The sequence below is a fragment of the Cricetulus griseus genome, chromosome 2 (genome assembly GCF_003668045.3).
Source record: "Cricetulus griseus strain 17A/GY chromosome 2, alternate assembly CriGri-PICRH-1.0, whole genome shotgun sequence".
Taxonomy (NCBI): Eukaryota; Metazoa; Chordata; class Mammalia; order Rodentia; family Cricetidae; genus Cricetulus; species Cricetulus griseus.
In genome coordinates this window covers 282,706,882-282,734,066 of record NC_048595.1, presented here as the reverse complement: position 1 = coordinate 282,734,066, position 27,185 = coordinate 282,706,882, and the positions used below count along the sequence as shown (strand labels likewise).

The window sequence follows — 27,185 nt, the reverse complement described above, 5'->3', positions numbered from 1 at the left end:
GACTATTTATTTTCTTTATTTTTCATTTGTGTTTGTGTAATTTCTCACCAAAAATGTATATGATTTCTTTCTCCTTCGATTATAGGACTGGGAAAAATTCGAGAAAGGGATAGCTGATTCACTGGAGAAGCTCCGAACATTCAAAAAGAAGTTGTCCCAACCTCTACCAGACCACCATGAGGAGCTGCACACTGAGCAGATGAGGTGCAAGGTACGTGACCGGATGGAGACTGTCCCTGTCACCTAGCCACGTATGTCTGCTGGAATAAAGCCTTTGAGATCACATCTCAGGGAGAGGCCTGGGCTGTCTGTGTGAGCATAGGAGGTCTTTGGAAAGCCCATTAGGGGAGTCATCAATGCAATGAGATTTCCTGTAGATGAAGTTATGGGCCAGTTTATGGATTACCCAGGGGAAGCAATTGAAAAATTTAAGACCCAACAAAAAAGACATTTAAAAGCTGAGTCAAGGGCAATAAATAGCAGCTATCTTCCTGAAACATAAATACTGGAGAATTGTCCTAACAAAACAGTAAGAAGGACATCTGGGGAAACCTGCAGACTGGGGCAGAGGAGCACACCCTCAATGGTAGATGCCTCTGTACAGAAAGCAGGAAAAAGTATCTAATCTTTATCAAAGCAAGGGGCCGCCTAATTCTCAAATTGCTCAGGGCTTTAGCCACTCACAGACTGATCACCACCTCTAATCGAAGTTATGGTCATCACCTCTAATAGCACTTGGAAGCAATCAGTAGTAACACAGACCACTCCCTAAATTATGAGGTCACTAAGTGACTTAGTGGCTGCAAGATTTATTCTGTGCACACCTGTGTAGCCAAGCAGAGTGCCTGGCCAGCACTTTTTGGCTGAGTAATATGCTGATGGTTATCAAAAGTAACTTCGTAAATGCTTTCTTTCAACTTAACCATTTCTGGTGTTTCCACAGTCATTTTTTACGTTACGGCCGTGTGATGATCCTAGTTTTAAAGTTATAAAATATATCCACTGAAATTTGAGAAAGGCAGCATTAGGAAAATTTAAAAAGTGGTACACATTACACCAAAGATGATGAATGAAATACCCCACTACGTCACACTAAGATGCATGTGAAGGTCGACTGATGTGGTGTCATTTAAGAGGTTATGGCAGGAGGACCCTGAGTTCAAGGCCAGACTGGAATACATGACTGAGCCCCTGCCTCAAAAGAAAACCATTTGAAGGCTATAACACTAAAATCAGTTTGTTTTAGACCTGTGTAATTAGCTGGGTGGTGGTACTGCACACCTTGAATATCAGCACTCTGGAGGCAGAGGCAAAGCAGATCTCTGTGAGTTTGAGGCCAGCCTGATCTATGAGTGAGTTCCAGGACAGACAGCAAGGCTACACAGATAAACCCTGTCTCAAAACAAATGAACAAACAAATAAACAAATAGAAACATATGTAATTAATCTATTAAAGAAATTACCCGATAAGCAGGAATGAGCATGATCTAATAGCAGACTCTTCCTACATTCCAGTGCTCTCTCATTTGGCAAGACACATGCTCTTGGGGACATTGTTATTTCCCTTATGCTAGATTAGAAACTGGCAGAGTCTAAAATAACAATGTTTCACATTAGTAGTTGACCAATTTGTCTGAATTTAAAGACTGTATTTCAGTCCCACTACCTGAGCTAATAGGTAGAGTCTGAAACAGTGGGCTTGGGGTTTACATGATAGTGTTACTCAGGTGTGTGTGTGTGTGTGCATGCGTGCGGGCGTGCGTGCGTGCGTGCGTGTGTGTGTGTGTGTGTGTGTGTGTGTGTGTGTGTGTATTCTTTTGGTTTGGTTTTGTTTTAGAGAGGGTTTTACTGTGGAGCACAGACTGTCTTGAAACTCACAGAGTCCCCATACCTCAGCCTCTGGAGTCAGTGCTGGGATTATGGGCAAATATCACCACAGCTAATTCTTTGTTTCTTTTTTAAATCCATAAACTAAGTGTGATGCTTGAGTTGCAGGGAGAGGGGCAGGATTGGTATTAAAGAGTGATGTCCTTACACTGCTATAACAATTTAATCTGTCTAAAGGTGCAGACAGAATGCTGCATATTTATTCACCTGGAAAGTTTGGTCTTTCGGCCAGTTATTCTTTTTTTGAGATTCTGTTGTCATCTCCCAAAATATTTGGACAACTGTCCCTGCTTTGAGTTTGGAGATGGGGAGGATGTGTTTCCACACAGCTCCATTACGCTCTTCCCCAGTCACCCTCAGCAGCAAAACAAAGCAATTACTTGAAAATTTCAGGCTAAATCCTTGTTTGCTTAAATTGCCTGAGAAGTTAGCCCCAGATAGCACCGTTAATTACTTTTGCCTTTAGAAACGTGTCTCTGGTGTGAAGAGACAAGAAAGACAGAGAATAGACTGTATGAAATTCTCCATTCACACACTAAATAAGCTGGAATCTACGAACAACAGCTGGCAGAGAGTGAGAGTGACACAAATTACAAAACTGGTCACCAGATAAAGCATGGCAGAAACTCACATCTGCTCATTCAAATTTTGCTCCAAGGAGTTTTTTTTCTTCTAATTAATGCTCAAAGGGACAAGTCCATAATCAATAGCTCCAAGAAACCTCTGATCCCACAGAACATGTAGCTAGTGAATTATTTTAAACATGGGAGAAACAGTACCAAAGCTTGGCATTTTATGATAAGTATTTATCACAGAATGTCAACTCAAATGAAGTTCAATGGAGGAAATTTCCCTTTTAAATGTTGTATTTGTGTGATCATGAACAGGACAAAACTAATGGGTGGTTAAGTGGTTCTGAAGTCATTTAGATGTGTTCATGGTCTCAGGGTTGTAGGGTGATATAAAGTCAGAATAAAGAAGGCCATTACCCTGAAAAGACTTGGGTTTGAAAAAAATAAACTACATCCTAAAACCATCAGTGAGATGGTGAATAGGTAGGAAGGTTTTGCAGGGAACCTTGGTATTTTTATCAAAAGAACTTCTCGGGTTTTCAAGTTAGGCAGGATGCAAATAAAACAGAACTCAAGTGTGGTGTTCAGAAGGAGTTTGTAGGAAGGGAACTATACTAAGAAGGTCACCAAAGCCCCTCCAGAGGGTTACAGGTAGATGTCATGCGGGGCTCATGGGCGTTTGTTCCCTGGTAGGAATTGGAAAACGCGGTTGGGAGGTGGACAGATGACCTGGCAGAGTTGATGCTACTGAGGGATGCCCTGGCTGTCTACATCAGTGCCGAGGACATCTCCATCCTTAACGAACGTGTGGAGCTTCTGCAAAGGCAGTGGGAGGAGCTCTGCCACCAGGTAAGATGTGGTCTGAATGAGGAAGTACCTCCTCAGGATAGGAAGTTGGGAGGTGATCCTTGACACCAGACAGGCTTGATCTACGTCTGGACACACCCTGTGACTCACCGTATAGGTAGAGAAACCTGTGATTATTGCCAGAATATTTCAGAGTAAGGACAACTATATCATCATATCATATTTTGGATTCATCTATACTGAAGTATTTCTCTTTCCCTTCCTGGCCCAAACTGTTGTATTTCCTAGGTGCGAATTTCCAGCCATGTCAATACTGGTGGTTTGTCTGGATTTTAAACACAGAAGAAACACATTATTTTAGTTAATTTTCTAGAGATAGTTTTATTCTTTGGAGCATTCATAGTTGTTTCTTATTTATTCACAGGCATATGGTATTGTTAGGCTTACTTTATTTATTAAATGCCTTTCTATGTGTGCAAGTTGTTAAGGAAGATTGTAACTTAAGCTTTGAAAGGTACAAATTGATGTAAAAGCAGCAGGAGAGCATCCTGGACTAAAAGGAGCATCAGGTGAAAGTTGACAGTGACTGCTGGCTCCCAAGAACCCATGGCTGTACTTGGCAGAAGTCTCTGTGCCTTGTTCTTTAGTTCTGTGCCCTGAGTACCATGCCTGCCACACTGCTGGCTATAACACACCCGGAGTACCATGCCTGCCACACTGCCAGCTATAACATAATTGAGTACCATGCCTGCCACACTGCTGGCTGTAACACACCCTGAGTACCATTCCTGCCACACTCCCGGCTATAACATACCTGAGTTCCATGTCTGCCACTCTGCTGGCTATAACATACCATGAGTACCATGTCTGCCACACTGCTGGCTGTAGCACACCCTGAGTACCATTCCTGCCACACTGCCAGCTATAACATACCATGAGTACCATGTCTGCCACACTGCTGGCTATAGCACTCCTTACCTAAAGCATCATTCCTGCCACACTGCAGGCTCTAACACACATTTGTTCAGTGGATGGTCACTGCAATTGTTGTGAGCATAAGCTGTAATAGAAATTCTTTCCATCAAGTTTATAATTACAGTAAAACTAAAGTCAGCCTAGAAAGTCCTATACAGTTATGAAGAAAAGTCTATATGAACAGATGAAAACAATATATAAAGATGCTGGCTAGTTCAGGGTGGTGGGCACTGGTGTATGTAGAGAAATGCATATATATGCATATATATTCAAATTAGAAACAATCTTATTTTACATGTCAATCCCAGTTCCCTCTCCCTCTCATCCTCTCATGCCCCCCACCGATCTCCCCATCCTACCCCAGGGAGGGTGAGGCCTTCCATGGGGGAATCATTAAAGTCTGTCAAGTCATTTGGAGCAGGGCCTAGGCCCTCCCCTATGTATCTAGGTTGAGAAAGTATCCCTCCATGGGGAATGGGCTCCCAAAGTCCATTCATGCACTAGGGATAAATACTGGTGTGTTCCACTGCCAGAGGCTCCATAGACTGTCCTGGCCTCCTAACTGACACCAATGTTTAGGGGGCCTGGTTTGGTTCTATGCTGGTTCCCCAGCTGTCAGACTGCTGTCTGTGAGTTCCCACTTGCTCAGGTCAGCTGATTCTGTGGGTTTACCCAGCCTGGTCTTGATCCCTTTGCTCATCACTCCTCTCTCTCTACAACTAGATTCCAGGAGTTCAGCTCCTTGAGATGGGGAATGGAGGAAAGATTGTTGTACAGGGAACACACATCTTTAGCAAGGTCAAAGCATAGTGTGGGCTGGAGAGATGTGGGCATTAGAAGATAAAGGACTAGGCTGATGAGAGGGGGACTCTGTCCCCTCCCAAACTCATGTTTCTTTGTTCTTCATCCTCCCCAGTTGATCTGACATTATAGATTCTTATCCTTGTTGCTTCTAGAACCATCTGACAGAGTTTGAGAGGCCCTTTCTTATGTTTTTTTTTTATATTAAGAACAAATGTGTGCCTTGAACTTCTCCCCCCCCATATTTAATTTAAATCCAGAATTTGCTCACATAATGTATCAAAGGAATATTTGCTCACATGCTTAGAAGATGTTTCAACAGTGCCCTGTGAACATGCCCCTGAAAAGTGAGGCATACAAAAGATGGCTCTCACCAACATGTTAATGTTTTGAGTTCAACATGAACAAGGCCACTTTTCACCAAGTGCCATATTCTCGGGGTGTATGTGAGGAGTATATACAGTGTTGTTCATAAAGAGAGTGACAACATTAATCATCACACAAATTATTTTCTGAATGGTTCAACACATACACATAACTACAATTACTATGTTATAATATACAGGCCTTATGATAAATGGAAGGTATTTGATGGGTACTGATGGAAATTATGACAGCATTGTTCATTTGCCTCTATGAGTCTGCTTATCCCTCCCTCCCTCCCTCCCTCCCTCCCTCCCTCCTCCCTCCCTCCCTCCCTCTTTCTTTCTTTCTTTCTTTCTTTCTTTCTTTCTTTCTTTCTTTCTTTCTTTCTTTCTCCCTTTTAGAAATATTGCCCCTGTGTCAGCAGTCTTCTGATTTTAGCTGCATTTACTTATGTAGTTATTTTATGTGTATGTGTGAATGTCTGAGTGTATGTACATATTGCAGGATCACACAGAAGTGTGTCTGATTAAAGGAGCTAGAGTTAGTACAGGTGGTTGTGAGCTGTCATGTGCTTGCTGGAGTGGCGCTCAGGTCCTCTGCAACTGCAGTAAGCATCTTAACTGCTGAGTTGTCTCTCCAGCCCCAATTAATCATTTTCTTAATTTTGAGAGGAATGACAACTACCTTATCTCTTAATATTTTTCAGTGAAATGAAACAAATTAGACCAGACTCATCTCTCTAGCTAAGACCTACAAAGGCTTCAGAAAGCTGTCATTTAGGAGCTGTCATTTTGGATTCCTAATTCACCTCATTTCTCCATGCTAACCTCTACAACTTCCCTTCGTGGAGGCTTTGATCATGACCCATCAATTGCCTAAACTGCTTCTGGTTTTCTCACCTATTTTCTCTCTTATCCTACAACCCCATGAAGTCTGTTTTGGAAATGTTCCACCCTTAATGTTGTCATAGTCCTGTGAATTCCCATTTCTTCCTTGTTCCGTGCCACCAAGGAGCATGTCTTTTTTTTCTGAATGCCTATAGTCTGATCCCAAGACTTTGAGGGCCTTAGATTCAAAGGCCATTTCTTTGGACAGTTGGTGTCTACAGCAGCTAAGTGTCCACAGCAGCTACGTGTTCTCTGCATATGGCTAATCGTGAAGGTCATGTGCTGCATGTATGTCCCGATCCTCTGAGAATAAAATTGTGACACAATTTTAATATTTTGAAGATGAAGAAAACTATGATCACTTGATAGTTTGTGATTTAGGAAAGGTGTATAACAGTGCCATGGAAGTATCATTATTGCTAATTCCCGAGTCAAACATTCATGTGTTTTAAAATCTCCCACTAGACTTAGAAAAAGCTACTTGAAAATACAGCTCGAAAGCGGCCATTTGGCCACGTGATATGCTGTGATGCCAATAATACCGTGCACCTGTGAGTAGAGCGGACCATGAGAAAGAGGAAGCAGGTAGAACATACAGTGCTAATAGAGATTTCCTCAGACAGAGTCTTAAAATATGAACGTAACACATAATTATCGTGTACCAGTCCCATCTACAGTGAGAGTTTAGCCTTGGGGCTGGCTGGGTGCCAAGATATAATAATTCTCGAGGAAGGACACAGATGAGTTACGAGATCTTGAGGCTGTTGTTTCCTGTGAACTTCTGTCAAATATGAAACCACAACAGGAAACAAGACTGCCTGGCTTCTCGTAAATGTCGACAAACTTAGCTGAAGGTAGATGGCATTATGTCGGCTAAAGGAGGGGACAGCCTGCCCTGCCCATGCCATGTAGAATCCCCTGATGAGAAGTGAGGTGTAATGGTGTCCACAGACAAGGATGAGGAACACAGTCTGTAAGTAGATGCCATGGTGCCTCGGAAGAAATGCAGAATGGGATAAGGTTTTCAGCCACCCCGAGGGATGTGCTGTAGCAAGGTCCAGTTGTGCATTATACCGCTTTTCTTCATCTGTTGCTTTGCAGAATTGTGTGTGATTGTAGCTGTAAAGTAAATATATAACACCACACCATTAGAATCGTTCTGTGTGTGTGTGTGTGTGTGTGTGTGTGTGTGTGTGTGTGTGTGTGTGTGTGCGTGTGCGCGCGCGTGTGTGTGCGCGCGCACATGCATTCGCACCCACAATGTCATGATAAAAATATTTACTCTTAGAAAAACTGTATTTCCTGTTCAGCTGTCTCACTCTGGAGGCAATACACTGTGGTTCTACCCTCAAGAAAATGCAAATATGTGCTGAGCCGATAAATAATCTCAGGGTTTCAACTGAATCCGAAGAAAGAAATGGTTCATTAAATATAGTAGAAATTTTTGGTTTATAAACAGCATCAAATGCCACCCGTCTTACGAATTTACATCTTTGCAAAAAGATTTGGGCTCTGGCTTACACCCAATGCTTGCAGCCCACATATTTAGTTTTTTTTTTTTTTTTCTTTTTTTTCCCCGAGTCATAGCTCCACAGTAAACAAATGAAAGCAATGTTTTCATGGTGTGATACAAACACGAAGGATGTGTATTCAAGCTGGTCCCTGGAGATGTTGAACACATGAATGCTATGGAGAAAAAAAGATCGGGCTAAGTTGGGGGATTGTCAAACCCGTGGTGTACACCAGCCTTTTGTAAGCTGTTGGCTTGCTTGTGCCTTTCTGTCAGCACAACACATCCCAGAATAGAGTACAGCACTGGAAACAATGAGATGACTCTTTTTTGCAAACACTAAATAAATGCTTGTGTTTGGAGAAAATGCAATGTCTACTTACACGTGGAAAGAGGAAGGCATATAGAAGATGAGTGACTTGCTCTGGTCTCTTCAGCAGTATAGTAGAGACTGCCCTTGTTCTGCTTCTGGACATGTGATCCTACTGTACATCATAGCCCATACCAAAGATGCCAGCTTTTCCCATCCTGCCTTTGACTGGGCAAAAGCCAGTACCTGAAACTGTCCGGCTCAGCCTGGGATGGGGTATACCTACTCCTCAAAGAAATAGGTGATGTCCTGTTGTGACCACACCCTCTCTGCAGGTGTTGGTTAAAGGGAGACCCAGCATCCATTCTTGGATCATGGCCAGCTTGTGGAGGAAGCTACTCAAGAGCGGAACAAAGCCATGCCAACTCTTGAGGAAGCTTCTTGTCCTTAGAGAGGAATCACCAGTCCTGAAAGTTTCTGTGTCAACTGAACCCAGGTTTTAGCCACAGTGTCATTTTCCCCTCCCTCTCCCCCAGCCCCACTGCCCGGTCTGATGCCTTATGAATGACAAGTGGAGAATTCACAATCTGAGTGTTTCAGAAGTGCATGTATTTCTGTGCTGACTGACCATATAATATATATAACTGACCATATAACCAACCATGTGTACCGTATAACACAGTCTGGGCAGAGCTTTGTTACATTTGAGGTAACACTGGTGGACTCAGTAGTGCGACCCAAACCCAGAAAAATATTTTATTTAAGTAGGCACAATTAAATCAAAAAGAGGCAATTTCTAATGGAAATTTTTCAAAAGGTGTGGTAGACTGTGTGGCTCTCTCCCCCAGAATCTTATGGTCCAGAGGTTGGTCATGTGAAAAGTATCCCAGGCTTGTGCCATCATCTAGAGCCGGAGTTTGAGAGGGTTGTGAGCCATCATGTGGGTGTCCAGAGGTGAACCTGGGGTGTCTGGAGGTGAACTCAAAGATTTTCTGCAAGACCAGCCATTGATCTCAGACTTTTCTCCAGCCCCTTTTCCTCTCCTGTTTCTTTTAGCAAGTCTTCTATTTCAGGAGACCTTGACCTGCAGGGATGCCCAGGACCTGCACATTTCAAGGGGCCATTTCCTTCTCAGGTCAGAGTGGCTCTGTTGCCATTACCATTTTCATAACCATCCCATTTTAAATTTCCTAGGTCTCCTTAAGACGACAGCAAGTGAGTGAACGACTGAACGAATGGGCTGTCTTCAGCGAAAAGAACAAGGAGCTGTGCGAGTGGCTGACGCAGATGGAGGGCAAAGTCTCCCAGAATGGAGACATCCTCATTGAAGAGATGATAGAAAAACTCAAGAAGGTGAGCTGTGGATGAGGTGGGGTGAGTGGTGACTCGGTGGCTTGGGAATGCTTTCTTTCCAGTGTTTCCTTGTGCCTGTCACTTCCCTGTCCAAGAAGCAGTGTGTATTAAGCCTCGTCTTCATAACATACAATGTGGAAAGACCCACTTTGCCCTGAAAAATCTACAGGGTGTGTTTAGTTTGTGAGAAAATCAACTTTCTGTGTTATACCCTGGAGGAATCATTTACACACACCACTTCTCGTTTTTTTTTTTTTTTTTATTTCCTTCAAGTTGGTTTTTATAGACAGAATTCACTATAGAGGAACTAAAAGGAAAAAGCCTTAGGACAAATTAAACTGATTTTCCCCTGGAAAATATGATCTATAGGCCCTCAGTAGGAGTGAAGATGTTCCTGGGAATTCTAGATTCCTGTTGTTAAGCTGCCTATGCGTTATTAAATTATTTTGTGGGTTTATTTGAACCTAGAATATGTTTTTAATGTCTAAATAGGGCTCACTGAATTGGCTCATAATTTTAAATGTTTGTGTGGTTTTCAGTAAAGTTTCTACATTTTTGAGTAAATATTCATGTCAGGATGTCAATTTGTGTGTCTCATTAGCACACACATGGTGTATTTGTGTGTGTGTGTGTGTGTGTGTGTGTGTGTGTGTGTGTGTGTGTGTGTGTGTGTGTTCACTTGTTTGTTATCTGTCTGGAGCAAAAGCCCATCAGTCTGCAAACCTGCCTGGAATGTGGACACTGTCGAGTTTTCTGCTCTCCCCATTGTATCTGTAGCAGTGCCTAACTTCTCATAAGCATGCAGTTCATGTTTATTGAGCAGAGAGATTATTATAGCTTTATTCTTTCTGAAAGCAACACAAGTGATTATTAGGAAAATTTATCTTTCTCAATGTGCACACATACGGAGCAAAGTTAAACTCCAGAGCCAACACATAGCAGTGATGACTTTATTATTTTCTATATAAATATGAAGAATCTCTGAGTAATCAATTTGCTCATTTGATGTCAAAATCCTTATTCCAGGGCCAGATTTTATCACAGTATCCACTAAAAGTGGGGCTTTGCTGGTTGCTAGGTGCCAAAGAATGTTGTATTAGGTACAACTATTATACTAGTTACCATTATAAATTTGACCAAAGAGTAATTCTTGGTTACATGTGTCTACATTCTCATTGCTTTCTTTATGAAATTCAGTAAGTATATTTTAAACATGGTAAAAAAGAACACTTTCTAGAACGAAATATAGCCATAATTTAAAAATTTAAGTTTTTATTTTTATTATATTATTTGGTACAATGTTGGAAATACTCTTTGAGCAGGTGGGCCTGGTGGTATGGACCTGTCATCTCAGCCACTGGTGAGCCTGAGGTAGAAAAATCTCATGATCAAGGTCTGCTAGGCTACACAAGTGAGTGCAATGCTAGCCCAGGCAACTTAGTAAGACCCTGCTTGATAGGAAGAGCAAAAGCAAACAAGGGTGGGAGTGGGGAAAATAGCAGTGAACTGCTTCCTTTGCAGCACTGCAAAAGTGAAGAAGGAAAAGAAATACTTCTTGAAATGCTAATTCTACTAGTTAGTATACAAAATAAGTTGTGGAACTCAAAAGCATTTAGTGTCTTTCTTGTACAGCATTATTAAGAAGAGCTCAGTATTTTTGGCAGCGTAGGAAAAACCAAGTGACAAATTACTTGAAGCCAGTGATTATTGTCTATTGGCATTGACACAAGCAGTTTCATTTAAATGACAGCCCAAGAGATCAGTTTTACTCTAAGTGCGTTTTAAAGCTTAGAGTGGTTCTTTAGAAATCAACATTTCTCAATAAAATCATCCTGATTTTGGGGATGGAATGTTAAAACTGTACATAAATGCACTCGGTGCTTTGGTTTTGGGATCCCTTTGTGTTGAAATAACACGAAAAGTTGGGTGGACAGGGGCAAGGAGTCCTAACTATACCAGGCACTCAACTCTGAGCAGGAATGCAGTTTCACCTGCCATCCTCTTTCTTGCAGGCCCCCTTTCCTCAGATATGTGCCTTCGAGAGTATCCAAACTTTAGAGGAGGAGCTAAAATAGACATATAAAATCTATCTTCATTTATTTTTTAATTTACTTTTGGTGTTTTTTTTTTTTTTTTTTGCATGTGCATGTTTGTATAGTGTGCATGCATGTGTGTATGTGCCTCTTCACATGTGTGTGGCACCCCGGATGAGCATGTGCTTATGGAGACCAGAGGTCAAAGTTAGGCATCTTTCTCAGTTGCTTTTAGTCTTTTAAATTGATGTGGGGTATCTCAACTGAACCCATAGCTCACAGATTTGCCTGGTCTCCCTATCCACTTGGCCAGGGATCCTGTTTTCCCCTTGTTGCCCAGGGGTTACAGGCAAGGGAGTCCTCCTGGTCAGTATTTGCATGGGCTCTTAAGAACCCCAAATTCCAGACCTCATGTTTATGCTCTACCTGAGGAGCCATCTTCTGTCCTTTATTATTTTGCTGAGATACTATCTGCTGTATAACATGTGTTTTTTGACCTTGAGTCTCAACACTGATCCTAAAAACTGGATATGTCTTCTGGTTTAGTCTCTGTTGTTCCCTGCAAATAGATCATATAAAGTGCCCCCCCCCATTTTTTCCAGACAGGGTTTCTCTATGTAGCCCTAGCTGTCCTAGAACTCACTCTGTAGAGCAGGCTAGACTGGGACTCAGAGAGCTGCCTGCCTCTGCCTCCTGAGTGCTGGGATAAAAGGTATGTACCATCTCTGCCTGTCTAGGCCTGTTATTTTTAACCAGTTTTTAAGAAGGGCTAGCAAAGAGACTGAATAAAACGAGAGATGGTGTGAGACCCACTAACTTGGTGAAATTAGTTCATTATTAATAGAACTGCAAACTAATTTGTCATGTGTTGCAGTGACAAGTCTCTGTGTCTACCTGTTCACTGAAAAAGAGGCTTCCATGATTAAGGCTAAGAATACCATTTGTCTAAATATTTAGAAAAATAAATATTTAGAAGGTACTTTGACCTTGTGACAATTTTTCTAAATAAAAGTTTTCAGTTGTACCATCTCCCCCAACCTATGACCAACCCAGCTGTGGGTTTTGACCATGTTTACATTATCCGACATGGACTCCTTCAGAATGGCCCTCAAATTCAGCAAGTTGGTTACCTCCATGGCAGTAATGCCACTACTGCACATGCTACCTGGCAGGTTGGTCTTACAGTTCATAGAGTTAACTGTGGGTGATGCCTCTTCTCTCCCATAAACCTGCATAGAACCTTCTAAATCATTGAAAGTTAATTGGCAGGGAAGAAGCTTATAGCTCAGTTTTAGCAACCAAGGTATGTGGTGTCTTCAGCAACAGCTCTGTTCTCTCTTCTCGTCTCCACTACTGGAGAGATGGCCAGAGCTCGTTTTATTTTAAGGACATTTTTGACTAATAAGGTTTCCCAGCCCAGGATTGGGATTTTCATTCCATAACCTACAGCTCCTAAGAATAGGTTTCTTTTTCAGCTACATTCAAAAGCCATTTTCAAAATTTTGTTAGTTTTTTTAAGATTTAATGATCATGCTTTTGTCATATGCACCTCACCCATCAACTCTTCCCAGGTCTACTCCCAATTCCCTAATTGCCTAACTCTGTGTCTTTTTTTTCACCCATCAAGGCAAATTTGTGCTGCCCAAATAATCTTGGTGTATAGTCTTCTGCTGGAGCAACGTCAACTTACCAAGGACTATAATCTTAGTGAAAACAATCTCTTCCTTTCCTAACAGCTAACAATTGGTAATAACTCCACAACTTAGGGTAGGATTTTGTGTCAAGCTCTCATGAAACTCTTATTTTTTTTTATTATATTTTTACTTGGGTCATAACCTCTTCATTTTGGTTGATCCTTTCCCTTAAGCTCTCATCTCCCCTGTCCTTCCACCCTTGCCTGCTTAAGCCTTTCCACCCCCAGCCTTCTCTCTACATTTAGACTGCCTTCATTTTTACTCTCCTCCCTCCATTAAGACCTTCCTCTCCCCATGTAAGCCACAATATACTGGTCTCAAACTCACTCTACTGGAAGATCTTGAACTCCTGATTCTCTTGCCTCTACTTCTCAAGTGCAGGGATTACAGTCATATGCCATCATACCAACCTAGTGCCCTACAACCAAGTGCCTTACAATTCCTTTCAGAAAATCCATTGGAATAATTGAGACTGGACTTCACATTATCAAGAGCAATAGGCACTATTAATTCTAGACTGATGTTCACACGGTGTTCCTCAGGCCCAAACTGTCCAAACAGTAGAAACTGTAATTAGTGTGTTTCCAGAGGAGCCAGATGAATGCATTAAGAATATGCCTTCTGACCTCCGTGATTGCTTTCATTATGCAGGATTATCAAGAGGAAATTGCTGTTGCCCAAGAGAACAAAATCCAGCTCCAGCAAATGGGAGAGAGGCTTGCTAAAGCTAGTCATGAAAGCAAAGCCGCTGAGATTCAGTACAAGCTCGGCAAAGTGAACGACAGGTGGCAGCATCTCCTGGATCTCATTGCGGCCAGGTAAATGACACCAGGTGCAATAGGATGCCTGCAGTGGGGATGTCAATTAGTCCTCCTTCATCTCAGCTAGTGCAGTTCCTCCTGCTGTGACCTCTCCCCAAACTATAAAATTAGTTTGTTGGTGCTCTGTAAGTGTAATTTTGCTACTGTTGTGATGTAAATATTTACTGTTAAATGTAAGTATGTTTTGGAGGTCATGACCCACAGGTTGAGAAGCTAAAGGGAATGCAGCACCTATCTCCCTTTCTGAGTGACTGTACTGCCTGGGGTAACACTGTGCTCCTGCTGCTCCCATGAATGGCACTTTCATTAACTTCAAAAGAATTTAGGGAGAGGGAAAGAGTGTTACAGGAACAAGAGGGTTTTCATTTGGGGGCTTTGTGGGTATCCCAACATCTATGGAGGAAAAAAGAAAAAGCCACTCCATCAATATTTGTAGGTGTTCTTATCTGGGGGGCAGGGGGAGGCGGCAAAAGAGCTACCACATCCCTGTTATGTGTGTAGTTAGTTGGGTGTGGGCGTGAGACTGACCTTTGTCATTCTACTTATTCATAAAAATAAACAGCTTCATTATTGTCAACTTTCTGCTTTGCCATAACAGTGACCATAATTAGTGGTCTTGTGTTGGAGAGGCAGATTATATTCCATTTATTCTGTAGACAGGAAGTGTGAATAAAAGGGATGACAAACAGAGGAAAAACATATGAGGGCCTTTGCCATCATTTCAAATGCTGGTATGACTTGAAGATGCACAAGGATATTTTATATTAAAAGAGTAACTGACCATGGAAGGGCTTCATTTTAAGTGTACCTTCCTTCATGTTGGGATGTCAATGCCAAGAGACAGCTTTGTCCATTGACTCATTGCATATCAAAAGTCTGAGAATAGGGGCTGGAGAGATGGCTCAAAGGTTAAGAGCACTGCCTGCTCTTCCAGAGATCCTGAGTTCAATTCCCAGCAACCACATAGTGGCTCACAGCCATCTGTAATGAGATCTGGTGACCTCTCTGGCCTGCAGGTATACATGCAGGCAGAACACTGTATACATAATAAATACCTAAATAAGTCTTTAAACAAAAACAAAAGTCTGAGAATAGTAGCTGGTGCTGGGGTGTGACTCAAAGGGAGAAGGGTTGAGTAGCATGTGCAAGGCCCTTTGTCTATAAAGTAATTTGAGTGTCACAAAGACTGGAAGGCTGAGAATGAATGCCACCATAGTGGGCCTCCTTGCTGGAGTATATGGTGGCAGTGCAGACATGGAAAAAAATTGAGCGAAACCATTGAGCTCCCTGCTCAGGGACATGCAGGGAAAGGAATACATCTTTACTGAAATTACCCTACAGCTGAAATGCACAATGGTTCTGAATCCCAATGTGATGTTTAGCCTCACATCTCAGCCACCAAGATCATAACAAAGTCTTATTCCAGAAGCAGAAATTGAAACCTCGTGTGCTATAAATTCCCTTCTTGGAGAGACCTCCCCCTGGGTCAATACCGTGGGGATTTTTGTGTGTGTGTCAGATCCTGACTCATGGACCAATGTGCTTGTCCGTATAACTCCATCAAATTGGTTAAATTTCTCTCATGAATCCCAGGGCCACAGTGATATGGAAAGGGAAGACTCACCATGCCAAAAAATATCTCAAATAGGCTTTAACTCAGAACAGTTGTAGGCAGCTGGCTTAGTTTCTGCTCAGCTGTCAGCTAACAATACATGGAGCACAATACTATCTCTTCAAAGTCATGCTTATTTACAACACATCTGTGTGACGTTTTTTCAGGTGAGAATTTTCTAGATATTGTTCTCTTTTTTACCATCCCCAAAGATATACAAACAAACTTGAGTCAGCAGTATGTTGATAAGAAATGGGTGGTTTTCACCATAGTATCTAAGACAGAAATGGGTGGTTTTCACTGTAGTATCTAAGACGTTCATCTATGACCACATTTTAGAATGTCATCATGCAGATAAATTCCTGTGGGGAACTTTGGTATAGCTATAGTGTTCATTTCTAGGTACCACCTATAAAGTTAGAGCAGATTAAAGGCTGATCGTCAGCTTGCTCTGGAGTCTGAAGCCACACTGGATTCTGTCTGCCTTTCAGCTTCTCCCAGAAGACACTTGGCTATCACATTTGCTTTCTGTTTCCTTGTTACTGTGTGCAGGCGGGGTGTACTTCCTCCACACCTGTCTTTAGCTATGAACTGGCAGCTGCTTATTCAGTCTCATTCATGCCTCTCCCTCTCTCCAGCAAAAACAGTGACTCATGACACAGAACAGAACCTGGCACATCACATACTTTTGGAGTTCTTCAAAAATTTTAAATTATATTTATATTATATATATATATATATATATATATATATATATATATATATATTCTGCACAGAGTCGGGGCAAGGGAAAGCTACAATGTACATGTGGAAATCAGAGGACAAATGGCAAGAGTGAGCTTTCTTCTTCCAAGAATGGAATTCAGATCATCAAAGGCTTGGTAGTTGCCTTTACCTGCTAAGCCATCTCACTGTACCCTTCCCCTCTTTTCTGAGACATTTAGCCCAGGCTGGCCTTGAACTCCATATGTAGTCAGAAACGAACATGAACTTGTGATCCTCCTGCCTCCACCCTCCTCGGTTCTGAGATTACCTGCACGAACCACCATGCCCTATTTATGCCATGCTGAGAACCAAACTCAAGGTATCATGCATCCTAAGTGAGCACTCTCCCAACTCAGCCATATTACCAACCTATACTTTGTATATATTTCATATTTCTCAGGTGCTTTGTGCAAAAATGTTGAAAGTTCCCCAAATTCACAAAATACAGTTTCCTGAAATATATATATATATATAATATATATATATATATAATTTTTGATCACCTTGTATCATTATTTTTAAGAGCACAAAAGTTTTGTATATGAATAATGATAAATATTTCCTCGTTATTCTCCATGCTTAGTCTGTTAGAAAGCAGATATCAAGTGATTTCCCACACAGAATCCTGCCTCCCTTCCCCAGCAGCCCCTTAAGGGTGCTACTCATACCACTGAGCTGTCAGACTGGCCAGAAGACAGGAGACTCTGCTTCCATTTGTTGCCCCAATCTGCAGCACTTGTGAAGGTTTTGCTGGTAGTTTTGCGTGTGGCTAGTTTTTCTTTTCCAAGTAGCTTTCCTGGCATAGCTTGGAGCCCACAGGAAAAGTTTACCGTTCTCATGGAACAGCAGAGTGTCTGCAGCCGTCACTATTTCTGCGACCCTTTCTTTAGACCTGTAACCTGCTCCCCTGCCAGATTACACTGAGCTTTTCCCTTCTTACCCTCGTGGCCTACATTCCAGGAGATCAAGCCTGGCACATGCTCATGAATGTGGGTTTTATTTAGAAACATGACCACTTGTGACTGCCCAGTGTCATATTAACAGACAGACAACCAGCACCATTTGTCCAGCAACAGCATTTTCATACTTCTAGCATAGACAAGGGGAGAAACTCTCTCCTCACACAGGAAGGACTGAGCCTTTTGCTCTGCAGAATCTGGCTTTTGCAAGCAGAAGCTTCATGGTGGTGGCAGAGGAATTGTGTGCCCTGAGGATGGCAGAGGACAGCAGTGTGGACGCAGATCTCCCAGAATGTGACTGCGATGTCACCAGGCAGGCATCTTCTTGAGTGTCTTCTATTGGGCATAGCTTGAGAGTTACGTGGGCTCATGGGATAGACACTAGGCTCTTTAATCCGGAATGTTTCAAGTTGATGTTAAGTAGACATGAGTAGCACTAGGAAATTGTAGGCCATGGACTCTGAAGAGTTCTTTGTTGGTTTGTTTTCTTGTTTCCCTACTGGGCATGTTCAAGAGGTTGTTCAACTCGGTATTTTAGTTGTTTCTGGACCATATGTATCATGTAAGCATTATGGCTCCAGTAGAGAGACCGAGACTGGAAGGTGATTGAGAAAATGATTCAGCAAGGCCACCATCTGCTAGCTTAAGGGTGGCTTCTGACCAAAGTGAAAGTGGGCTGGAGCCAGTGCACAGCTTTGCAGACAAAATTTTTCTCTGTAGTAAATAAAGCATGTTTCGGGGATGTGAAGGAGGACTCTTCTACCAGAGAAAGATCATTTCTATTTGTGTCAGGCAGTCACTTTAGGCCATCCATGCATATAAGTTGTAAAGTATATAGATACTATAATTTAGCTCTAAAAATAGTAATTATTGTTTGGTGTAAATATTGAGTTTGTGATTTATTTAGAATAACAATAACATCCTCGTTGGTCTCATGGTTAGGATTCAGCATTCTTCCCATATGATAGAGATAGTTAAGTTTTTTAAATGTTTCTTTTTATTGTCTCACTCTTAGATTAATTCTCACAGGTGGGTGGGGTTTACTAATAGCAATTTTGGTTCTATTATGTTTAGAATCTGAATTCTATCTTGTTTTGGGTTGTGGCTATACTAATTTCAAGAAAAGTATGTACATTATATATTAAGTATAAGTCCATGTATGTTGTTACACACATTCATGTGTTCATTTGTGTGGTAGTGTTGATGTGATGGGCAGTTGGATTCAGTAGTTCTGTACCTCTCAAGAAGGCCGAGAGCATGGGGTATACTTTGGACTGAGAGGGCACACATAAACTGTAAGAACTTACAAATCAGCCGTGAATGTGTATATCATATGTAGGCATCTATGTTAAATTAAAACCTGAATGCTATCCAACGGAATGTTGCCCAAGCTTCTTGCTTTCTTAAAATAAGTAAGTAAACTAATATCCTGAGATTTTAAAGATTTCTTTCAAAGAAATAATGCAGAAAAAAATTGAGACATTTCTTTTGTGCAAGAATAGCCCCTGAAAATATCAGATTTAATAAGCTACTACAAATAAATGAGGCTTTAAAGTCAAATCCTCCATGCTCACATCTGCTCCCCCAACATGTGTATAATGTATTATGCAATTTGTGAGAAAGTATACTCTTTTGAAAATTATAAAGGAGAACCACTTAAGTGTTCACCCATTGACTTTACTAAATTTATATTAGTTTGAAAGAGGAAGTTGTCCCTAATGGACTATATGAACAAGCATTTCCATGTCACGATGCCCTTGACACATTGCACACTAACCGCACTGCCTTGGACCTCATTCAATATTTTACAGGATCCAAGTCTTTTACTAATTTTGCTGGCCTGATAGAATAATATTTACTCATTTCCTCTTGTGCTTTAGATCATTTGATCATATTTGTGATCTTTGAGTGAAAAAGAATCAACTAATTTTAGATTATTTGATAATGTCAGACTTATAGGGAAAATGGCAACATTCAATGTCAGAAAGGTTTTAAAGGTAGACATGTTAGTTGAAAGTATTTTACATAGAATACTAGTTATTAATTCTTAGGCTTTTATAAATAATTTTCTATTGTGTGTAAAACACTGAGCTACGTATGGTGGTGGGAGGAATCCAAATGTAGATATTCACAGTTCTAGCTTTCTGAAGAACCTTTATGGAGAAGGCCAGCGTGGACACAAGGTGGTGCCAACCAGTAAAACAAGGATGTGGAAAGAAGTAGGTTCTGCAGCTTCCAGGGAACCCTAATGACATCATGAGGTTGTGATAAAATTCCACTCCAAAACAGTTAGTTGCCCAAACCCACCAAACCCCAACACAGAAAGCTAGTCGCATGAGAGGGGAAGGAAGACATTCCTCCAGGTCTACCTTCAGGAAAGACTTGGTCTACCTTCACGACAGACTTTCTGGTGTCACGCACAGTTCTTCAGTCCTGCACCAGGGGACCACTGATAGTCAGAAGAATTAAGTTAATTTTGAGTTCATACCATGGCCACTTGAAGGATGCATTCCCTGAGACCTGTATCAGCAGCCCCTCTAAACCTGTCATTGTTTGCTGGAGGTTTCTTTGTCCCTCCTGGTCCCGCTGCACTTCAGCCCCAAATAAACACATGGCTAGGGCTTCTTATTGGCCAGCTCTTAATTATTAACTCGTAACTACTAATCTATGTATTTCTACATGGCCTTATCTTACTGGAGAATGCCTGGTTCATCCTATCTTCCCGGTCCCTCCGTCGAGTCTCCTTCTGTCTACCTTTCCCAGAATTCTGCTTGTTCCCTAGTTCTACCCATCTTCCTTCCTCTACTGGCTATTGGCCAAACAGTGCTTTATTCATCAACCAATAAGAGAAACACACACACACACACACACACAACACACACACACACACACACACACACTATATATATATATATATATATATATATATATATATATATATATATGTTAATTCTGAGTTCATACCATGGTCACTCGAAGGATGCATTCCCTGAGATCTGTATCAGCAGCCACTCTAAAGCTCTCTCTCTAAGCTCTCTCTCTCTCTAGAGAGAGAGAGAGAGAGAGAGAGAGAGAGAGAAAGAGGACATCCCCCATCAGTTATTCATTAATTACGAGAGTGAATTCTGTCTTATGAGTGACAGAAACACAGATGAATGATTTTTGAAGGTGCTTGGAAATAGTCAAAGACAGTACCATGTCCAAGAGCATCATGCCTGACTTATGCTTATAAAGCTAATTAAGGAATTCTTGAGTAAAATTATGAGTTGTGATAAACAAAGCACCACATTTTTACTCTTTATCAAAAGAGTAGATTGGCGATATGAACATACACTTTTTTAAAGTACACACTCCCCCCCCCCCAAAAAAAAAATGTTCTAAGACACCTCACCTGAGAGTGCTTTTAGAAGCTAAAATCTCATGGAACTCCGGTTCTAGATAAAGAACTAAGGCAACTAAGGAATGCAGACAGCAGGATGGAAACCCTTCAATAAACACTTGTGTGATGGTGCTTTGAGGACAGTCCCAAGGAGGAAATGTAACTGTGCCCCCGGGATTAGTTTCATTTGAGTGAGACACTATGATTTATTGAAACTGTGATGGTCGAAGTGATACCTTCTGCCAATTTTAAGGAACTAAAAATAAATCAATATACTAAAAAATACTTTGATGATGAAATATTTCTCCAGGACAGTGACTTCTTTTGGTCCGAGAAAGGTAGAAAAATCACCTGAGGTAGTCATGGAAGGAGCTCAGAGCTGTAAGCTGAGAGCACCAGTGGGGTCCAAGTGTAAATTCTGATGCACAAAGAACATTCTATTGAAGAGCTGCTTTTAAATTCTGACATCTTTGCAGGCTTAGACATCATGTGGCTCTTGTTTTCAAGATGATACCTTTTCAGTGAGGCCACTTTGACATAGAAACATTGTCTTTATCCGCTTATCTGATTACTTACTCTAAGAGCAGTTCCTGTGACGTCCCCATGCTTCCCAATCCAGGAGGGGGTGGTCTACACAGAGAACTGAACGCCCCTAGTTGTGTACTCATTATGAAGACCAGACTGCTCTGTAGTTTACGTCCAGTCTGTCTGGCCAGACCCTTAACAGGGACTCTTAATCAACAGCAGTCATGTGATAAAAATGAAGTTGAGGCACAGTCTCCTCCCATCCCTATCTCCTGCTCACACTCTGTCCACCTAGAGAAATTGTTTTCAGAACCGTTTCAACTGTCCCCACAGCTGTGCCCTCGAGTTGTCTCTTCTATGCCCTTGCTTTGTTGTCTATACGCACCTGTCCATTTCTCCTCCTTTTCCTCTGTATTAGCTTCTTCCTCTACCTCTAAGTACATTATACGGTTATTTCCTATGACAAACTATGTTCATTATGTGCTTTAAAAAAATAGATCCATGGCTATATTCTCACCTTTATTGCCTACTTTTTTCAAATAATTAATTATAGGACTAAAAAGACATGGCACCAGGGTCTGTAGTTTGTAGTGTGATTACTGTTTAATTAACAGCTAATATACACTTATAAGTGAGTACATACCATGTTTGTCTTTGTGGATCTGGGTTACCTCACTCAGGATGATGTTTTTCTAGTTCCATCCATATGACTGCAAAGTTCATGATGTCATTTTTTTTAACAGCCGAGAAATACTCCATTGTGTGAATGTACCATATTTTCTCTATTGATTCTTTGGTTGAAGGATGTCTAGGTTGTTTCCAGTTTCTGACTATTAGGAATAAAGCTGCTATGAACGTAGTTGAGCAGGTGTCCTTGTGGCAATCACTATATGAGTCTGAGCTAGGTCCTCTGCATATATGTTAGGGTCAAGTGGCTTGGTGTTCTTGTGTGACTCCTGACAGTGAGAGTGGCCATGGGAGGGGGGTGTCTCTGACTCTTTAGCCTGCTCTTGGAACACTTTTCCTCCTATTGGGTTGCCTCATCCAGCCTTAATGTGATGGTATATGCCTGGTCATATTGTAGCATGTTATATACTGCTCATTGGTATCCCTGGGAGGCCTGCTCTTTTCTGAAGGGAAATGAAGGAGGAGTGGCTCTGGGGAAGGGGAGGGGACTGGGAGGAGTGGTAAAAGGAGAAACTGTGGTAGGGATGTGATGTATGAAGTAATATACATTAAGAGAAAGAGGGAGAGAGGGAGGGAGAGAGGGCTTGGCCGTTAAGAGCATTTGCTGCTGTTCCAGAGGACATGGGTTTGATTCTTAATACCCACACATCGGAGGCTCAAAACTGCCTACAACTCCAGCTCCAGGGGGATCTAAAGTCCTCCCGCCTCTGCAGGCACTTACATGAGTATGGTGAACATGATTGTTTACATCTCCTCAGCATAAGCATCCTAAGTAGCCTAAATGTTCCTGTTTTTATATATATCCAACCCCTGAATGAAGCACTCACTCAGGGCCTGTGGAGCCCTTCCAACTGTTATACAGGAGACCTCTCTCCAGTCCTTATCACACTGTTTACACTGCTGGGTAGCACAGCAGTAGTACCCAAATGTCAGCATTTGTAAGAAGCACATTTATTTAAAATGCTATTTCTATAGCCTTATTCCTGGAGATTAGACTCCATAGGACTGGAATGCAGGGGTCTGATCTGATTCCAGACAAACCTGGTGCAAACACCTGTTCAAACTGACTGATACCCCTTCTTGAGCATCCTCTCTTTGCTTTACATTATACTTTCCTGGGCTTCCACCTTTTTTTAAAAACTCTCTCTCTCTCTCTCTCTCTCTCTCTCTCTCTCTCTCTCTCTCTCTCTCTCTCTCTCTCTCTCTGTGTGTGTGTGTGTGTGTGTGTGTATGTCCAGAGATTGACATCAGCTGTCTTCCTCAATTTCCCTTCCACCATTTTGAGATGGTATCTCTCCTTCAACCTGGAGCCCATCTCTTCAGCTAGGCTGACTGGCCAGCATGCCTCAGCGATCCTCCTGACACTCTCAAACACTGGGATTTACAGGTCCAGGTTACCTCACCTGGCCTTTTCTGTGGTGCCAAGGATCAAAACTCAGGTCACTTTACCAACTAAGACATCTCTCTGGTACCCTCTTTCATTTCTGACTATTTTTTCTTTAGTCCTCCTTGAAGAAACTGAAATAATCCTTTTCCCCCTCAGTCAACACCCACTGGCAGCTTCCACTCTGTGTCTACTTATTTAATCAATGGCACACTCCCACTCCTCACTCCTAGACCTCAGAACTGCATTTCTGTATGTGTTTGTGCGGGCCCTTAAGTGCCCTGCAAGTCTGTTTCTCCCAGCTTATTCCTCTTCCTGCAGGCATAAATTGTGTTATTTGAGGGAATGACTTGTATGAAGGCCGTGGGGTTGCTATTACATTTGCATTATTATCCCTGTATTGAGGGGAATAGCTGTAAATGTTGGCTGAATGCTCACCTTCCCTGAGCTCTCTCCATTTCCCCACTTATTTAAACTTCATAAATCCTTGTATCATCCATAAAATTCCTTTTTATAAAATGAGGAAACAAGATATCCAACAGAGTCACACTGTCCGTAAGGAACTGAAAGGTAATGGACCAGGGCAATTTGGCTTTAGGCCCATCATCCATGCCTGCACACGAGGACAACATGGAGTAGGGCCTTCCACCATCTCATTGATTCTCAGTGTTTCCACTTCTCTGCCCACAGGGTGAAGAAGCTAAAGGAGACCCTGGTGGCCGTGCAGCAGCTGGATAAGAACATGGGCAGTCTGAGGACTTGGCTGGCCTACATCGAGTCAGAGCTGGCCAAGCCCATAGTCTACGAGTCCTGTAACTCAGAAGAAATACAGAGGAAGCTGAGTGAACAGCAGGTAGGATTGCTGAGCTGGATTGGAGCACATGTCCTATTGGCCAGGATAAAGAGGCAGGCACAAGATGTTGACTTGGGATGAATGATCCAGAGGAAGTTAGTACAGGGGACGAAAGGGGAGCTTTGTGTAGGAGAGTGGTGGGGATAAATGGGTTCTGTATTATGGCAGAATTGACTTTTAAAAGATGTCTATGCTGTCCTGGTATTAGTGTCATTGGTTCTCCAGGAAGCAATCTGATAAAACATAGGGTATTCAAACCATCACCAGATGACTTCCTTCTCCATGTGCCCACCACTGTAGACTTAGAAAGAAGACCTTGCCTGACTGGAGGGTGTTTAGAGAAAGACTACAATGCAGACTGGGGTCTTTGAGGAATTAACAGTTCTGTCCTGTGGAGAGGACTGTGTGATCTTCAGATAGTAATGCCACCTTCATGTCCACAGGACATAAAATATGTTACCCAGTAAAGCCAAGGAGGATGTCTCTGAAAACACAAGCAGAGGGAATTTTTTGTTTTCTATCCCTCTTATTTATTCTTACTAACAGTATTGAACTCTAGCTGCCAGCCATGAATGTGTTACCCTATGTCTTCATTACCCTTGAGAATTCTACCCAGGCTTCACTTTCTTCTTCTAACAATTATACCATGGTAGCCAAGTTGTTTGGCTTAAAAAACAGAAGAGAAAATACTTTAAAAATCCTGTAAGATAATTAACATGTTTATTTTGGGGGAAGGAATGAGTAACGGTGATAATAGCAATGGCTGATAATCCTTACTGATGTTTGGCTATAGGTATGTTTCTTAAATTATTTTGTTTTTTTAAATTATAATTACATCATTTCTCTCTCCCCTTTCCTCCCTCCAAGCCCTTCTAGATACTCCTCCTTGCTCTCTTTCAAATGCTTGGCCTTGTCTTTCAATAATTATTGTTAAATGCATATATATATTTCTAGATATAACCTGCTCAGTCATTATAATGTTACTTGTGTATGTATGTGTTTTAAGGGCTGGCCATTTGATATTGGATAACCAATTGGTGTGTTTTTCCCTGAAGAGGACTGTTTCTCTCAGTATTCCTTAGTTGCCTGTAGTTCTGGGTATAGGGTTGAAGCCTCAAGTTCTTCCCCAGTTCTCCTTAACATCATCTGTTGTTGTTTTCTGTGTTTGGCTCATGTTTCATTAGTCATGTTGGTGAGAATTTGGGTGTAGCCTCTGATATTCCTAGGAGACACAATCTCCCAGCAAACTCCCTTATCCCATGGCTCTTACACTCTTTCCACCCCCTCTTTTGAAATGATCCCTGAGCCTTAGGTGCGGTAGTTGTTTTGTAGATGTACTGGTTAGGACTGGGCTCTACAACTCTGCATTGGATTATCATACTTGTTTGATTTTTTTTTTTTTGCAAACAGTATACACTAGTTAGAATAGGTGCTAAAATATAGAACTAGATATTGAGCTTATTATTTATTATTATTTATTATTTTTTGTTCCTTGAGATTTTCACACATGTATGACCTGACTTTTGGTGTTGGGTTTTATACTAACATTATCATTTTTTCAAGCTATGTTTGCTGGGACATTTTAAATTTTTATAAGATTAGTGTCCTCTGCAAGTGATGTTTGAGATTTTGATGATTGTATTGAGAGGGTCTTGGCTGGCTTTCAATGTTCCCTCACCCAAATTCTCCAGGAGAGCATGGTAAAGTGTGTATCAGGGGTGAGAAATGAAGGCTAATGCCCAGTGTTGTTGTCTCATTCTTAACTCCATTCAGGTAAGCAAAAGTGTGCAGCATTTAAGAAAGCCTATTCTGTGAAGGAAAAGACCAGAGTTAATAGAGCAAGTAAAATGAAAAGGGAAGAAAAGAAACAACAAAAAAGTGCGTGCGCGCGCGCGCGTGCGTGTGTGTGTGTGTGTGTGTGTGTGTGTGTGTGTGTGAGAGAGAGAGAGAGAGAGAGAGAGAGAGAGAGAGAGAGAGAGAGAGATTTTTAGAAATTCACAGAAACGAGAACTCTTACATTAAAAATGAAAGATACTGTTACTTTTTCCAAAAGGAATATTCAGAATTGATCCCACAACATAAAATAAAAAGATTAAAAACATGAAAAATAGGCAGTAAAGACAATGAAATTAAAGAGTTAATGTCTAAGTCTCAAAATCCTATACAATTATTTGATAAAAGTCACCAAAAACCTTTTTCAGTGAAGGAAGAAATTATTAATTAATTGAAGTATTAACGCAAAATTAATCCTAGATGGAAATGACACACTTCCAGATCATAAAGCTCTGATATAAGTATCTAGGAAAATTGGAAACACACAGAGCCATCCCAGACTTTTCACATCAGGCATTGTCATCACAAACAGATAAACAGAGTATGGACGAGGCCTCAGACACAAGGCATCTCCCATCTCCCAGCATTCCCCGGGGCCAGGAAACAACAGTCCACTGCAGTCCACAGGCCAAGAAAACCATTTATGATGTGCAATTGTAGACCCTCCCACACCATATAAACAAATTCACCCCTGATCAAAGGAAGGCTACCTACACCAGTGAGTTATAAATAAGTACTATAAATTCAAGGGAGAGATGATTGTTAACTCCAGAAATACCAAACAACATGGGAAAAAATGAAGTACAGCCATAGCATACTTTGTTGCCCAAATGTGAAAAGTACTGACTGAATAGTCTAATAACAGAAGCAATGATGGTTGCCCCTGCTATGGGCTGAGCTTTGAGCCTGGTGACCATGAGGCTTGGTCCTTCCCTACTTCAGAACTGCCCATCTCTAGTGTGGAAAGGGAGAGATGGCTATATATGTGTGATAAAGCAAAGGACATACCAGGAGAGAGCTACATGGGAAAGAGCCCAGCCTCCATCAGAGCCTTTTAGTAATTTCTTACTTGGTTGTAATAGATATATATCTTCTCAATGAAATTTAAAATCCCACCTTTAAAACTGGGTTACAAGTGGCAACGTAATTAGCCATGTTCTCACTCTCATATT

The 27,185-nt window shown here is 41.5% G+C and overlaps 1 protein-coding gene across 6 annotated transcripts in view; it reads left to right on the top strand.

Annotated features, from left to right (window-relative positions):
- The window catches only part of Syne1 (spectrin repeat containing nuclear envelope protein 1), a 453,101-nt gene that overhangs the window by 388,149 nt on the left and 37,767 nt on the right, over positions 1–27,185 (top strand). For 4 of the 6 annotated variants that reach the window (XM_035440411.1, XM_035440413.1, XM_035440414.1 and 1 more), the window contains 5 exons: positions 86–211; positions 3,153–3,308; positions 9,310–9,468; positions 13,847–14,013; positions 24,018–24,180. In XM_035440411.1, coding sequence (XP_035296302.1) covers positions 86–211; positions 3,153–3,308; positions 9,310–9,468; positions 13,847–14,013; positions 24,018–24,180 — 771 coding nt within the window. Of the gene's footprint in view, positions 1–85; positions 212–3,152; positions 3,309–9,309; positions 9,469–13,846; positions 14,014–17,558; positions 17,666–19,569; positions 19,576–24,017; positions 24,181–27,185 lie in introns of those variants that run through there. The other 2 variants (XM_027401022.2, XM_027401023.2) reach the window with 2 other exon arrangements.